Here is a 16,687-nt window from a genome sequence, read left to right as displayed (position 1 = left end):
CCATAACTTGAAATTATCAATTATATTAAGTGATTTTTCCATTTCTTTAAACAGAAACTGGTTTAGATATCTTATATAGATAACAGTCTTAAGAAAAACTCTGAGCAATACACGTTACACATAATTTTTAACTACAGTTATAAAGCATACCTGTACATATCCTGAGCGCAGCTCCATTAAACAATAATCTGTCTTCCCAGCTGCAAGAAGAAGCAGTCCCTGTGGCCTGCTTGTTCGAAACTGCAGCTGTAAGGATGTCTGAGGGGATGTTTCTGCCATGTTCAGCTCCACAAAGCTATCACCATAAAAGGATACTGAAAGAAATAAAGGGAAATAAATAGGAAATTGAATCACACACACAAATATTTTTTTTTCTTATTCATACCTAAACATATGTAAACAAATTATATTATTTTCTATATACGTATTCATGTACAAATGAAAATAAATCTCAACTATCAAATTCACCAGTCCAAGCAATTTAGTAAGAACCCAATGGCCATACCAGAATGGACAAATGATAAATACAGTCCAGTTTTCTTATCTCCAACAGTGATGACTGAGAATGGTAAGAATCAGACAGTCACACTGAATAATTTCTTCCAAATACTCCTTCATTTTTGTTTGTTTGTTTCAGATGCTTTCCTGAGATTGTAACACCCAGTCTATTTTGTAGCTGCCATAGAATTTTTCTCTGAAGTATTCTAGTTTCTCTTTGGAAACATTTTGATCTACAACATGCTCTTACATCTCCATCAGACACAATCTATGCCATCTCTGCAGAGAAGACTCACAAATCCCCTGCCTGTGTCATTTTCAGATGTTTTCATCCTTCTATTTCAGGAACAACAGCCCTCTTGTTTCCTGTATACAACCTCCAAGCAGCCCTGCCAATCTGTTGGCCAGTCACTCAGATCTGTACAAGCCTCCTTCATTGTCTCCTCCTCCCTTTCTGCTCTGAGGAATAGTAACACCAGTAAGAGCTCTCATTTAACTGCTCACTGCTTTTACCATCCTCATTAGTATATTCTGAACAGCACAGATCCTAAGACCAAAACCTCCAAAATTCTGTTGGTAACTTCCCTTCTTTCATTAGGAAAAAAAAAAAAAAAAAAATCAATCATCTACCACTCCTCCTATTTAATCAATTACTTAATATACAAAGCCCTGCACTCTAATGAATGCTAGAAAGCCTTTGGCAGCAAACTTTATAAAAATTCTTTTGAAAGTCTAAATCTTAGAGACCTTGCCCACCCCCCACCAAGAAAACTCAACGGGGTTTGTAAAGAACTCTTTAAAGAAATCATATAGACTCCCCCAAAACTGATCCTTCCCATGCATCTTTTATCCATTGTAAATTTCAGTTATGGATGTCAGGCTTACATCCTCTGGTAATTCTTGTTTTAAACATTGGCATGAAATCCGCCACCATCCAGGTACCAGGGAGTTTAAGCATGAGATCAGATATTACCCTTAGCAAGCAAGTTATTTCATCACCAAGTTTCTTAGGTCAACTCCTCTCCTCCCCTGCCACCACCTCAAAAAATGAATTTCAGTTTGGGAATCTTCCCAATTAGCAGTAAACGACATTTAGTTTAGCTTCTCTGCGGTAGCCATGCCCTTTCTGAGTGCTTCTTTTATGCTAGTCACTTCATCAACTGGCTGCACAGACCCTCTGCAGGGCTTTTGTTCTTGATGTACTTAGAGAGGATTTAGTAAAAGCTTTGATTCCTTCAAGCTGATCTTTGACCTTTTTTTTTTTCCAGACATGTCTATTTTCAAATTCCATCTGGCAAAGTTTATGATGCTTTCAGCTGTGTTTGGATGCAGCTTGTAAGAACAACACCAGTTAAACCTTTATTTTGCAGTTTTTAGCTTCGTTTTGAAATAATTTTCTCATTTTAAAATCAAGCATTACTGCAGAGGACTTTTGAGGTTTAAATGTTCCAGTTCCTACATTAGCTGACCCCTTGCTTAATCTAATACACTCTGACAACTCTTATAAAGTGTGGCTTTAAGTCTGACTCTGATCTGGATTCTGTGCAGAGTAGCAAATCAAAGACCTCATTTAGCAGCTCATTCATGAAATAGCAATCAGGAACAGTATCTAAAAATTTGCTATAGGACATATAAGAGTTCTAGATAGCTTTGCCCAGAACAAGATTTCAGCAAACCCCATAGCCAATAACTATGTAATAGCAAGTTAACTACCCAGAGAAACACGGGAAAGATCTTTACATTACTGAAATACACATATTTCTTCCAAAAAAATAGTCACCACTGTGCCTAGAAAAATTGATCCCAAGTGGAACAAAAAGTAATTCTTCCCCAGCAGTTTGATTCCAGTTCAAAAGAAGCTTTCATCAAATAGCTCAAATACACCTTGCAGGCTTTACATTAAAATTATACACTGAGAGGACCTATGCCCTTTGTTGTACATAAAACTGTTATTCTGTGGGATAAATAAAGACATCCTCTTTAAAGCAAGTATTGGAATGGCATAACTAGAGGGGAATCCCCAGTATAAGCAAGGACTAACTAATAAGACAGGAAATAGGTTAAATAATTACAATTTTTTTCTAGTATGCTAAATTCATACATTGGATTTTGGGGGAATAAATTAAGCAGAGAGATTACGGATTACTCAGTGCATTCTAGAATAACTAGAATGAAATTGTAAAGTCAATCTTTTGCAGAGTACCACTGGGCAACACTGATATTTTTACTATATATGAATTTTCTGAAAAGAAAGAAAAAAAAGAAACCTAAGTTACATCTTCTGCCTTCTATAAAACTATTCAGAGTCAGAATCTATCACTGAAGGTGGGGCAGGTAAGCACTGATCAGTAAACAAGATTTTGGAACACCTACAGTGCCTTGGCATGATTTCTTTTACAGCTAGATAAAACAATATTTTTAATACTCTTTTTTTTGACACGTTACTTGCTGTATCACAGATAATATCAAATTCAGCTGTTGAGATTGAAAAACATCACCACTACCACAGAATATATAATACGGCTTGCTTACAAATCTTATGCTCTCCAAAATATGGTGCTGATATTTCAAAAATGGGAGTTGGGTTAGTGAAGCTTTGCTACAAGGACAAATAGCAGAAGTAACGCAGCAGAATGAGAGAGGTGAAAAAAAACTCCAAATAAGCAAAACAGGACACTTCATAATGAAAAAATATTCCTCCACTCCTTTCAGCTTATCTAAGCTGCTGGCAGATGGTATCAACACCACATAAGAGACACAGGAGAAATGGAACTGGAAAAGGAAGCAGCCAGATTCATTGGGAATGCCCTTTAAGGATAACAATTATTCTAAAGGGAGTCCTCAGGGTTGATTCACACTTTCTCAGTGTAAAATTTACTGAGATTTTGAGAGTAAATCAAACACTACCAGAGTGTGTAAGCCTCCTACACTCACCTAAAATGTACACAGTGAAGAATATCCCTGTGTTGCATATACAAATGCTTTACGCACCAGGAAAAATGTTTAAAGGTCCCTTCCAAACCAAAGCATTCTCTGACTTCCAGATAAAAGACAGTTCTGTAGTTAAAGCACTGAACATGACATGAACGATGCTGCTATTACTTAATAATAACATACCTATAATATACAATATTATGTACAATAATTTATAATGACTGGTTTTTTTGGTTCTTTCACAGAAACTCACTGAACTGAAGAAAGCCACTTAAAACCTAATTTCAGTGAACTGCCTACAAGAACTTCCTTCCCAGACTTCAACTGTTTTCTTCCCTTTTGCTAGATTCCTCTGGGTGAGATTATAGCTGTAACAGCACCCAGAGTAAATGAAGACAGCTGGATTTCAACAAGTTCTCCTGGTGGTGACATCAGTCCACATGGCCTAGCAAATCTCAGCTTGGCGGCAGCTCAAGCAGAGCATCACAGGTTGGTGAACCTAAAAGCAGCAGGTGTGTCCCTACCAGGTAGTCTGGAAATGCATCGTCAGCTTTGCCTTGCACTGCCTGCAGTGCCAAGGAGAGAGGACACTACTCTGACAGCAAGCCTTAAAGCACTGTTTGGTCTAACACCATTAACAGTAATATCCATAAAACCCTTGGTCATGTCATTTAAAACAATGTTGCTATCACTAGAGATTGCAGTGGCACTCAGATCTTCTTTCATCTCTGACATGTCTGAGTCATCTCTATGAGGAATAAAAAAATTCCTCCAACCACTCTGGCTTCAGGGTCTTCACTCACAAAACTGATGAAAGTATCACTTAGAGTTCCACACACCAAAATTCTCTCATAGAATGATTGGTGTACTTCATTTACAGTATCTTAATTTAATCCTTTTATTAATGTCTTCATTAGCTTCCGAAGTAAAAACTACTTTTTTAAGGTTAAAATTAAATATGAGTTCATTTCTAACCAGTCTTCTCAGCTAGTGAAACAGATGCCACACAACCAGAGAGACTGACTACCCAATGTTTGTAAAGAATATTATAGTGATTGGTTTGTCTGACATGGGATTGCAGTGTGGGATAGAAGGTGGGTGAAGGTGGATGAAAAACTACACTTCTTCAACTGCATGCTGATCTAATAGTTTTTAAAATTTATTGAAATAATAAACTTTATTACCAGTCTTTTAAACTCAAATTGCAATGTACTTCAAGTTACATCTCAAGAAGAAACAGAATTTGCAGCTCAAGTTTTTGGCTGTTTCAATGGTTTTGATGACTACCCAAGAGCTGCACCTTAACGAGCATCACCACTGGTGAGGTGACTGGCATGTCTTGCAAAGCCGGGCACAAGAGAGCTGAAACCCAGATACCTGCAGCTGCTGGCTGATACTTATCATCGGGACTACTCGTTCACACACATGCCAGAGCAGGGGAAGGAACTGCAGGGAATATTCTTGCTTATGCCTCAGCACTTTTCCTCGTGACATACTACGGTTACGAGAAGAGGCAGAGGACACCACGCCTTCACAAAATGCCCGCTGTCTCGCCACCTGCGCCGCCCGCCCGCCCCCGCTCCCGGCCAAGGGGCTGCTGCGGCTGCCGTTCCGAGCACGGGCTCCACGCCGCCCCCGCCGGGTTAGGGCATTCCCCGTCGGGCTGCTGCTTTCTCAGGAACACCGGCGACAAGTCGCTCTAGCGCTCCAAGTAACCCCGGCGCCGGGGCTGCGGTCGGGCCGCCCCTTCCCCCGCGGGCGCAGGTGCCTTCCGGCCCCCACAGCGGCCCTACCTGCGAGAGCGGGCCGGCCGGAGGCCAGCAGCAGCAGCAGCAGCACCAGCAGCGCGGCGGGCACGCCGGCCATGCCGGAGCCGCGGCCCGGCCGGGCTCCCCCAGCGTGGGCGGCGGTGGGGCCGCGGAGCAGCCCTGGACAACGGCGGGGAGTGCCACCGCCCCGGCCCGTGCTGCCCCCCCGCTGTCCCGGGACGGCCTCCGCCCTCCTCCCCGCCTTCCCGCCCTCCTCGCAGCGCAGCCCCTGCGCCGGCCCGCCCCCGCTCCAGGAGCACCGGCCTGGGACGGGAGATGGGGCCGTGGGAGGGCACTGTGGGAGTGCTCTTCACGGCTGTGGCTTAGTGTGTGCTAAGGGACCTGCCCACATGTGGGTTACAGCTGTTGTGAGTCGTTCAGCCATCGCACACCCTCTGTCTCCGTGGACTGCCAGTCGCAGTGGGAGGCTGCTCTGAGGTATCCCCAAAACCTCCCTCTCTCCTGCTTGGGGCATCTCCATCCCTCAAAGTGTTTTCATAAAGAGACAAATCACACTGCTTTAGGGGAGAAATGTGTTACAGGTAGGCCAAACTATAGTTTCAGAAATTGACATATCACAGAAACAATTGAGCTGGAAAAGAACTCTGAAACTGAGTCCAACCTATGACCAAACACCACCATTTCAACTCTTCTATGCCACTGAGTGCCACATCCAGCCTTTCCTTAAACACTTTCAGAGAAGGTGACTCCACCATCTCCCTGGGCACCCCATTCTTCTGTCTAGTCACCCTTTCTGCAAAGCAAGTCCTCCTAATGTCCACGGTGAACCTCCCCTGCCACAGCTTAAGACCATGTCCTCTTGTCCCGTTTCCTGTGAGACGAGGCTGGCCACCCATGTCCCCTGCCCCCCCTACAATGTCCTCCAAGCTAGTTATAGTGATAAGGTCTCATTATAACAAGTTCAGGTCCTAAATTAGTAAAAAAATATGCAGTTCACGCCTCCATACTGCTGTCCTGCACTTAAAACAACAGTGTCAGCTTAGGAAATGTTTTTAAAGAGCACTTCTGAGTCAGTCATTTATATGCCTTTACCACACTTAATTCAAATATGCAAACATGCCTCTAGTTACATAAACTATCTGTGCCAGGAACAGCCTTGCAGTCATGAAATTTTCTGTGATTTTATCAGCTTGCAGGGTGCATTGCAATGTGTCTCAACAGGTTGGTTATTTTTCTAACTTGTTACTCCCTTACACACAGGACTGGAATCTGTGATCTGAAATCTGACACTAAGCAAGCAGAGTAAGTAACTGAGATACCAAAACTGAAAAAAAAAAACCCAGAAGAAAAATGGTGATGGCATGAATATCTTTTCTGGGTCAGCTGTCTGGTTGTTCTCTTCCTTTGAGGTTTGCAGTCATCATTTAGTCTAGATTTTCCTTAGAAATTTTTGGCAGGCTTTTCTATCTTTACATTTTTAGAATAATGTATGTGACAGCAGGGGGAATCTGTGCCCAGATGGAAATCATGGGGAGGAATCTTCCCCTAAATATCACTTAAAAACTTTAATAAAGTTCTCAAAGGCAGACACCTAATAAACTTCATTCACTTCAGACTGGTGGTCAAAGAAGATTTGTGAAAACCTGGAGAAGGTATTGCAGAAAGGCATCTATTTAAGATGTGAACAAGAAGGTCAAAAAGATAATTTAATGTGGGATAACAATTGACAGCATATTAGAAAAGCAGATTCCCAGATGTGCATCAACAAACCCCTATGCTGCAGCAGGGAAGTCTGAGGAAAAGTTTTGCCTTTGCATCATTCATGAGTTACACAGATCTCTCTTAACATATGTCTCCCTGTGCAAAGAAGTTTGCAGGGAAACCACTGTGTTATACCTCAGAAAGGAGAGCATCATTTGCACTGTGGGTCTTGAGAAGCAGTAGTCAAAAAATACTGCAGCAAGATGCTTGAATGAAGGGTACAAGGTAGGTAAAGGAGTGTCATATACATGAGAGGGGGCTGGGGTCTGAATGCAAAGACAGCAAGACAGGGAGTACAAGGGCCCTGTTATCACATGCACACCTGGTGAGGCACGTGCAGGAGGACACTGTGCAAGCAGGGGACACATCTGTACTGGACCAGAGCACCACTGGAGATAGTTCAGAGAAGGGAAAAGAAATAAGCAATATTGCTGGAGGTATCACACTGGGTGCTAAGCTACCAAAACTTTGTGAAAAAAAACCAGCCATTTTTTTAAAAATACCTTGTCATTCATGGTACAAGATGAAATTTGGAAATATGATGCAGTTATTTGAGGTAATCTATTTCATGTTATAGCTACCAGTAGTCACAAAAATGTTATCAGTCTCTAGTAAGTAACAGCAGGAATCACTGGCTAATATTTTCCTTAAAGAAAAGAATCTTTTTTTTTATATATATATGCTCATTTCAGAATTGCCTTTTGTCCAAAGAAAGGCAATTTACTCTGAGGCCAGAAAAGGGACTGACAGAGCTGTGATTGTTCAGCACAGAGAAGAGGTTCAGAGAAATCTAACCAATGATTCTGTCAATGTCTATGACTAGATGATGGGAGCATATGAAAAAGACAGAGTAGATGTCAAGGGAAAGGACAAGCACAATAAAGCCCAAACTGAAATAAAGAAAATTGCATTTAAATACAAAAAATCTTCCTCAGCTTGGGATGAAGCACCAGAACAGGTTTCTCAGACACAGTTTCCATCTTTGTTCATACTCAAAACTTCGGAGGGCACAGCCCTTAGCACCCAGCTGGCAATGGCCCTACTTTGAACAGAGGAGTTGGTCTGGACAGGCTCCAGAGGTACCTTCCTACCTCAACTCATCTGTGATGCTGTGACTCAGAAATCTTCATGGACATTTAAAGCAATGTCCATGAAGAAATTAAGACTTCTGAGAAGTGAAAGTTCACATCTTGAGAAATGCCTACATGTCTATAGCTTTAAGGCACTTTTTCTTAAGTCATTCAGGATTTTCCAACCATTGGTCCTACTTGCTTTTAGTGGAACATGAGTTTCTAAAGAAATGTGTTGAAGATTTGGATAAATACTATTCCTGTTAAACCACACTTTATCATTTCTAAGCACCATCAATCTACTTTCTTTTTTATTTCTGCATTTCCTATATGTCTGTTATTTTGGGGGGGGTGTTCATTTTTTATTATTTTTTTTTATAATCTTTGATATATATTGTTCAATAATTTATTATGTCTTGAAAGTACAGCAGGATTTGTTGCCCACAACGAATTCCAGTCATGGAATGGTTCCTGTGTGCAAGCTGCATATCCAGTAGCTGAACTCAGTGCTGAGTACTTCTGTGCAAATGTGAAAAATTATGCAACAAGTTGACAGATTCTTTCCAAATGATGGTGGAGATCTGCTTGTTTGCACCCAACAGCCTATCAGTATAACAGTTTCTTTTTATTTGGTTGGAAAAGGGTTCCACTGAGAAGATAGGATTTTCATGTGTTACTAAAATCCACTTTAAAGATTGGTTCCTATTTAATTTTCAACTAACAATACTCTTTGCAAATTGCAAAATGCTTCTGCAGACAAGATTTCCTTAGGGTTCCCATAGGCTTTCAGACAATTGGGGGGGTGAAAATACAACACCAAAAACAAGCAAACAAACAAAAATCCCCCATCAGAGGTCTCAACATGTTTTGAAACAATTTCTATCCTATTTTCTATCTAATCTTTGGATTTGGTTAAATTACGCTGAAATTGCAGTTGTGGATAAGTAACAAACACTTAGCAGACATGCTGGATAAATCCAATGGAAGTGATTAACACTAGCTACACTGTGTTAGGTGGCAAATACTGGAGATGGATTTCCCGGATGGAGGTGCAGAGTAGTGGACGAAAGCTTCTTAATATCGCAGATACAAAGTCGTTGTGGATGTATGTCTGTTGTTGTCAAAAGCAAGCACAAATTTTCAGTGGTCCATGCAGATCCCTGAAGATTCTGGCTGGAATGACACTAGAGGGAGTCCTGATGCTGCAAGAAAATATTTTTTCTTGTAACAATTCCTTAAGTAAATGGTGCCTTCTAAATGAAAATGTTGAAATAAATCTTCTGGGGAAAAATGAAGAAGCTGTTAATATAGATGGGATCAGCAGTATTTAACTTCTGAATTCTCAGCTTGCAACTATTCATTAATACAAGTGAATTTTAAAAGGGGCATTTTTAATAACAGCTTTATTTTTTTCCAGTTAATAGTGTATTTAAAGTCAGCATTCAAAATTAATCAATCTCTCACATTATTGTTCATTATTGTACAAGAGATCTGTTCTACAAAGCTATGCTCTTCTCATGATACCTAACTGAAGACTTACGATCAATAGACTCTAAGTTTTCAAGTTAGACTAAAGAATTTTACTGGAGTCAATGTCAGATGTCAGGTCTCAAGCATCACATTTTCAATAAAAATAGGTTCCCCAAAACTGTCTTAGTGCATCCCACAAGTTTCTGTGGTATACTGGTCCATGCATGTTCCTAAACCACAATAACAATTTTGAAAACTGTAGGTATCTGAAAGAGAAATTCACATGCATGCAGAAAGTCATCAGTAGCACACAATCATAGTTTATCCTGTGCCACTGGGATTGGGAATATTTATTGTGTTGTGGAAGATCCTAAATTGTAAGCCTAAAGCAAGGCAAAGCTCTATGCTCTGAATGAAGCAGGAGGAAGACATAGGCATTCAATACAGACCAAAATGCTTCCTTTCTTCCCCATGCCTCAAACCAATACCTCTTAGCGTGCTTCAGGTATTCACCATATTCTCATCCCTTCCAGAATCTCACAGAATGAGTGCTCACCTCTTGCTCTTCTCCTGATGTTGAGTGAGCAATATTGGGGAGCTCTGAGATTGACTCAGGCATAGGTCATCAGGAAAATAAAATCCTCTTTTTCTTCTACAGTGGCATAGTCTGAGAAACTCAACAGAGGAGTCTGCAGCTATCACTGGGAGGAAGAGGTTTGGAGAACCCAGAGAAGAAATTGCTGGAATGACCCTGGTGGGTAGTGGTGCCCTTTGCCTGCATGGCAGTAGTGTGCCTTTGTGATCAAGCTGTTAAGTGGCCAACCCAATGGAGATGCCCACTGTAGTAATGCTACCAGGACAAGAGAAGAATCACAGCCATATAGCCTGTAAACAGACCATATAGCAGACTTTTCTCCCTTAGGCTACTCATGGCGTAAAGGTTTGCTCATTTTCCATTTTTCCTCTGTGGGTGGTAAGGCTCAATTACATCAGTCTGCAACTGTGCACATCTTCAGGCTGTGTAGTGGAGGATCTGCTGTCCTCTCTTGCTGTCCTCATATTCATGCTTGAATTGTCATGGCTGCTCGATTGCACTAATAAAGGCTGCTCTTTCTGCTAAAGCAAGAGTTTTAGAAGAGACATGCCACAAAGAAGCATGCTTATATGAGATGCTGCCATGGCATAGAGTCTGCCTTATCCACTATAGCAAACACAGGATGCTCACCCTGTGATCTCTCCTAGTCACAGATCAAACTGTCATTATTTTCTAGCAACAGAATTACTTAATTTTCAAACTATAATAACTGGTATAGTAGCTTGCTTATTAAGTATTATTGAAATCAATCTATTGTTTTTAAAACAAATTAGGGAAGTGCAGCAAACAATGCAGAAGCCTTAACTTGTATTATTTTTGCTTGCTTGTTCTGTTTCACTATGTGGAAAATGTTCTTTATTCCAGGTGTTTACTGATTTACATATGCGAAAGAGTCTGAATTTTCACACAGGCCTTAAAAGGAACCTTCCTTTGGCCCAAGTTCAGTGTTAAGTGTTGCAGTTTAGTGTCCTCTCTTCTGAAAATCTGTACAAAACAGGTCGTTTCTTGCTTGGGTGCCTATTTAAAGCATCCAGCTCAAAAAGAGATAATCTTTCCTCAGAGATAATCTTTCAGAACTGGGAGCCTTGAAACAGATCTTCACTCCTATCTGCCAAAGCAAAACAGCTGTCAGTCAGCCAAAAGTCCAGCTAAGAAAAAACAGAAACAGAACTACAGCAAAACTATGCAAGTTATCTTTGCACAGGGAGGAGACTAGAATTCAGCTTTTGTACAGGTCAAAGGAGGCAGGGGAACTCTAAGGGATGCTGCTAAATAAAATGCTTTCATGCCCCTGGCTTCGGTACATTGAAAGAGATAAAGTCCCTGGAGAGGGCTTCACTTCCAGGGCTGCTGTGTATGGTCTTTCTCAAAGATATTTGAAGAATTTAAGTTCTTAAGTTTTAGTGAAAAGTAGTATCTCATTCCATTAAATGGCTGAGTTAGAGACTGTATAGGGATCAGAGAGTGAAGTAGCTCATTTACAAGCAGTATGTCAGAATGCTGAATAAAACTCATTGAATAGAAAAAACACTTTCCTACAGTTTTTTGGTTTGGGGGCTTTTTTTTCTGCATCGGTTTGTGCAGTTCACTGATACATTTTGGCTTTAAAAGCTTTTTTATACCACTCCTGCAGATCAGAACCTTCATGAGTGTTGTTTGTAACTCAGTCTCCTTTGGTTAGACACATTTTCTTTAGGAAAAAGTTATATTCCTCCTATATTCTTCTATATTATTTTTATATTCCTCCACAAAATCAGTTTTTCTCAATTCTCTGTGCAATTAATTTGGATTCTTCCAATAAAAATAATTCATCCTGGATGAATGAGAACTGTGCTCACTGTCACTGTAACTGTTCTGATGGAGGATCCCGTACCTTTTCATACACTGTCTTTAACATCACTAGAAGTGAGTGGTGTCTTTAGAGCCCTCCTGCACTGTTACTCACATGTCTTCCATTCCTGCTGCCTGTATTAAAAAGTGCATTTGCAAATGTATTTTGTATGACTTTGCTTTTTGGATTACTTGTCAAATTGCAGCTGTAGTAAGTTCATACCATTGCTATGCAGAAAACTATCTCTTTGTCTAAATCAATACCCTCTATTGATACCCGGATGGGATTCCTGTCTTGCATCAGTCTTACAGAGATGCTGCTGCACTCGCTAAATATCCTCTGGCTCATGCTAGCTATTTTCACAGCCTTCACAATTTTGACTGTTTTGCTCTTACTGAAGCACTCACATTAGGAGTAATGTCATCTTGCCTTTTTTTTTTTTTTCTGTTAGCCATGGTTACAGAATAATGTTGGCTGTGGGTGCATAATAACATAAGATGGAAGGAACCACCTGTATAATTAAATGAGACCTTCAAGCTACTGCAAACATTACCTCATATAATAATCACTGTTACTCATTTATTGAACTCTATCTTAAAAGCATTCAGATGGTTTGGCTCTTCTCTGTTCTTTACCTAATTCCATTTTTGCAAAGCTGTTCCTGAACATGATTAGAAACTACTAGTTCTTTATGGGCAGCTGATATCTCAGCTGCCCATAAATTACCAACATTACTTTTGAATCAAAATAGCTAGCAAACTCTATGTGCTGAGTGTTTTCTTCAGTGTATTTGTAGCTGGCACTCTTTTTCCCATCAGCCCTGGCTGAACAAGCCTGTCTTGTCTATCTAGCCTCCTCTTGCAAATTAAGTTCTCAATACCCTCACTGTTGTTTTCAGCCTTCTCATCCTCTGCTGGTTTGAAACCACCTTTCAGAAACAGAGCTGAACAGAATAATATACAGCCACTCAGCTGCAACAACCACTTGGTCACAGAAAGGCTTTGTCTCACACTTTTCTCTAATTGCTTCAGATGGTTTGGGTCTGCCTTAGACCATGGACCAGATTGTCAAATCCAAGAGAAACCATTCACCTCAAACCTGGCAAAGGAGGGGACAGCTACAACATCTGGCACAGGAGGTAGCAGTCACCATTCTGCTCTCCAGAGGCTCCAGAATTCTCTGGTTTTGCTTTCTGATAGCAACCTCTCAGTGATGGATCAGGCCAATGGAAACATTGGAGTAATACTATGCACCCCCTGCCACATGTGAGGAGCACATCTGGCATTGGCATTGGCATTGGCCTTGTGTCTCAGCCAGGCTTACCACACTTACCCCAATCTGAAGCCTGTGTCCACAGCGTATTAGATTTACTGTTGTAGCTCTTATACCCCTATAATTTGAATGTTATTAATTTCATGCACCTTTTAGAACTTGTGTTTTCTTGGTTTTCTCATATCTAAACAAGTTGTCTCATTGCAACCTTTCTTGAGAACTCTCTGACAGTTCTCTTTTGCTGCATCATTTTTATTTATTTGTCTGGGGTAATAGAAGTGCTATACTCCTCCCCACGTGGGCAGTTTAAAAACAGTCACAGCCCAATAGCTTAGGAAATGTGTCTGATAAATAATGAGGAAAGAGTGAAAAGGTGGACCTAGGTGTGATGTGGTGACCACGACTGCAAAGGCAGCCTTAGAATACTTTGTTATAATGTTTCTTTAATGGTTAATAGGGTTAATATTTTCTACATAGTGTAAGTTTTGACACAGAATTTGGAAGAATAGGATTTGAAGGCTGGGCTGTTGGCTTGGTGCTTTGGTGCTTGGGAGCATTGCATTAGATAAGAGTATCTGGAAAAGTACAGGAGAGATTTTGAGTGAAGAGAATATCAAAAAGACCATCAAAGGCAGTGTCCTTGATGAAGCAGACGACACAAATTCGATGATGTTCGGTCTTGGACAGAAAGACAAATAATAGTACTGACCTAAAGGCCTGCTAACACTATAAAAAACACTTGCATTGAGTTTCACAGGGCTGGGATTTAATAAAAAAAAATAATTTAGTACTCATAGAAACATGGAGACATTGGAGGTCTTGAGGTGACTTGGTCACCTGTAAAAGTGAATTCCTAATGGCTATAATTTTTGCAGGCAGCAGGAACAAGTTCTGACATAACTTCAGCTTTTGTTGCTCTGTGACTACCTTGTCATCCAGACAGATTTCCTGGTGTCTCCCAGCCACAACACTTTCTTACAAGAGGAAGATTATTTTAATTTTTAATCCATTAATTTCCTTAAGAAAGACAGGGTGGATTTGAAAAGCAATGTCTTAACACTTTGGACATGTTTGACTCATCCTGTCTGACTGATCTCTCACTGCCATAACAAACCTGGTGTGAACACTTTGTTCTGGTGTATGGTATTTCAACTCTGAGATTACATTTTGGAAGCAATCCTGTATCCCACTCCATTGTCCAGACCAACTGAACTGGAGCCAGTTCACTCTGTGCTATTACTTCCAAAGAATGTTTCAGGGGGTTGGGTGGCCCTGTGGCAGCTGGGAGAGAGAAAGAGGTACTCTGAAACCAGCATAAGCTACAGAGCTCCACAGCTGTAAATGTCCATGGCACCTACTCCATTTTATCAAGTGTCTTCACTACTCCAGGTCATATGCCTGTAGACTACTGTATGAGAGGTACTGGGCTTCTGCTCCCTTCCCTACCTGGTGTATAGCAGGTCCATAAAACTCACCACTGCTCGCCCACTGGCACTGCACATAGTCCCACAGTTCATTGCACAGGTACCCACACACCCCTTCAGACAGGGGCTTCACTATTGGTAATGTGCTAATCCTGTTTACCTCTTTCAGACTGATCACTGATGAAAGTTAATTTTCTTGGTGTTATTCAGTTAGAAAGACTCAGTACAAAAGACACAGATGGAAACAATCATCTAAAGATCTTGATGGTTTGTGTTCTCCAAGGACTGCTTGTAGAACAAGAAAAATGCATTTAGGCCCCGAGGAATCACAGATGGCAGTGGGATTCATCTGTAATGTCTTTCAGTGCAAAATTTTAAAAGGAAATGCTGTGAAAGTTAGTTTCTCCTTCCAGAGAAGCTTTGCTGTTCACCTCAGATCCATGCAGTCCTGTTGTTCTTCACCTGGTGCTTCAGGCTGGAATGGGAATTACTTTTCTCTTCAACAGTTTAAAAATGGCACACCGCATCTGGGTAGGCTACCTTCATGCTTTCCAACTGCCCCTGGGGTACTACCAGCAGTTGCAAAACTTGTACTCTTGTTGAAGACTGAGTCTAATGATATTGAAAGCGGTAGCTGGGCTTGGAGACGCACCTTCGCTGAACCATGGCATCAAATGAGGGTCTGAGTTAGCTCTGAGAGCAAAAATAGGGCCAGATATGTAGAGTGCCAGTATTACTTTCCAAATTATATCCAGGCTGCCTCAGGCTTCATTAAAGATATGTCCACTCCACATGGAGTTTCAAAGAAATTCTACGTTGCAGCATCACTGGAATGAAAAGGAAACAGATGAGTTGCTTCAAAACAGAGGTAGTCTGGATACCTGGATATCTGTTGAAGAAGTCCAGCTTCTATCTGGGAGACCTAGAAAGGATTGCGGGAGGTGGATAATGAAGACAGACAAAGGAATTTTGGCAGAAAAGGAAAAAAATGTGCAAGGGAAAGAGAAGGGAAAGAGAAGGGAAAGAGTATCTCTCTTGCTGTCTGCTCTGCAGGTGATAGGTGTGAGACTGGGATAGAGATACTACCATTGCAATGAATTACAGAAGAGGTTCCACTGGCCATTTATTTTTACAATCTGTCAGTGTTTCCCCTAATGCTAGGATAATCCAGAGACCTTAAAAATACTTCATAGGCAGATCCCCAAGCTACCGATTTTAGTCCTGTCCCCCTTCAAATGAGAGATTTTCTCCCTTCTTTCTTATATTCACAATTAAGTGTGATTTTCCAAGGCTCTCCATTTGTATTCTTTGCACAGAACAATACTTTTATTGTTACGTACTCTGGCTATGCTTCTTCTGCAAACACTTTAGCTTTTAAACACAGCATGTCTGGTTTATTTTGGCTTCCTTTCTCTTTTTACCCAACATATTAGAAAAACAGACATGTATCTTCATTGCACTGTGTATTCACAGCACACTGATCTGTGCCATTTTGCATCTTCTGCCACTGTTGATCTCATGTTGTTATTGAGGACCCTTTGTGGCAGACATTGACCAAAACACTTTAAAACAACACTCTAAAACAACACTCTAAAAGCATTGTTTTCCCATTATTACCCCAATCTTCTCATTAAGAGTGACAGAGACAAATCTAATTCAATTCTTGCAACTAGATCTCAGGCCTAAGCACTTAAATAGTTGTTTTCTGGTGAGCAGCCTGTCAGAAGAGACTCCTGCTCCATCCTCAGACCTAGTGAGGTGACACCACTGAATCCAGCTGAAATCCAGCATCAGCATCACCTACCTAACTGTGTGTGTTTTACATGTGTCTGTAGTTTTTTCCATCCCACTCCTGACTTTGTCTTCAGGTCTGTACCACTACACTCATAAAGTGTAATACTTGATAGGTCAAGATATTTTTAATTTTTTTTGTGGTAGTAGTTATTAAAGAATTTAGAGTTTTGAAAGTAGTCAGTTGCTTTCCTTTGTGTAAATACCATTTTTCATATATAAAAAAACAAGATTAGTCATTTGATAGCTGACATTTCAGTAATGTTATGTTG

General features: G+C 40.7%; 1 protein-coding gene and 1 long non-coding RNA gene across 2 annotated transcripts in view; one reads left to right on the top strand and one right to left on the bottom strand.

Moving 5' to 3' along the window:
- The window catches only part of LOC111941528 (chondroitin sulfate proteoglycan 4-like), a 36,993-nt gene extending 31,601 nt beyond the window's left edge, over window positions 1-5,392 (bottom strand). The window contains exons 1-2 of the mRNA XM_086867082.1: window positions 5,226-5,392; window positions 151-314 (exon numbers count right to left, since the gene is read on the bottom strand). Coding sequence (XP_086723208.1) covers window positions 151-314; window positions 5,226-5,298 — 237 coding nt within the window. The 5' untranslated portion in view covers window positions 5,299-5,392. The remainder of the gene's footprint in view (window positions 1-150; window positions 315-5,225) is intronic.
- LOC111941458 (uncharacterized) overlaps window positions 5,308-16,687 on the top strand; it is a 29,220-nt gene continuing 17,840 nt past the window's right edge. Inside the window, exons 1-2 of the long non-coding RNA XR_002870028.2 lie at window positions 5,308-5,678; window positions 10,161-10,256. This is a non-coding gene — a long non-coding RNA (uncharacterized LOC111941458). The remainder of the gene's footprint in view (window positions 5,679-10,160; window positions 10,257-16,687) is intronic.

The sequence above is a fragment of the Cyanistes caeruleus genome, chromosome Z (genome assembly GCF_971803275.1).
Source record: "Cyanistes caeruleus chromosome Z, bCyaCae1.hap1.1, whole genome shotgun sequence".
Classification (NCBI taxonomy): Eukaryota; Metazoa; Chordata; class Aves; order Passeriformes; family Paridae; genus Cyanistes; species Cyanistes caeruleus.
The sequence above is the reverse complement of the archived record's forward strand: the minus strand, read 5'-3'. Positions and strand labels throughout refer to the sequence as shown.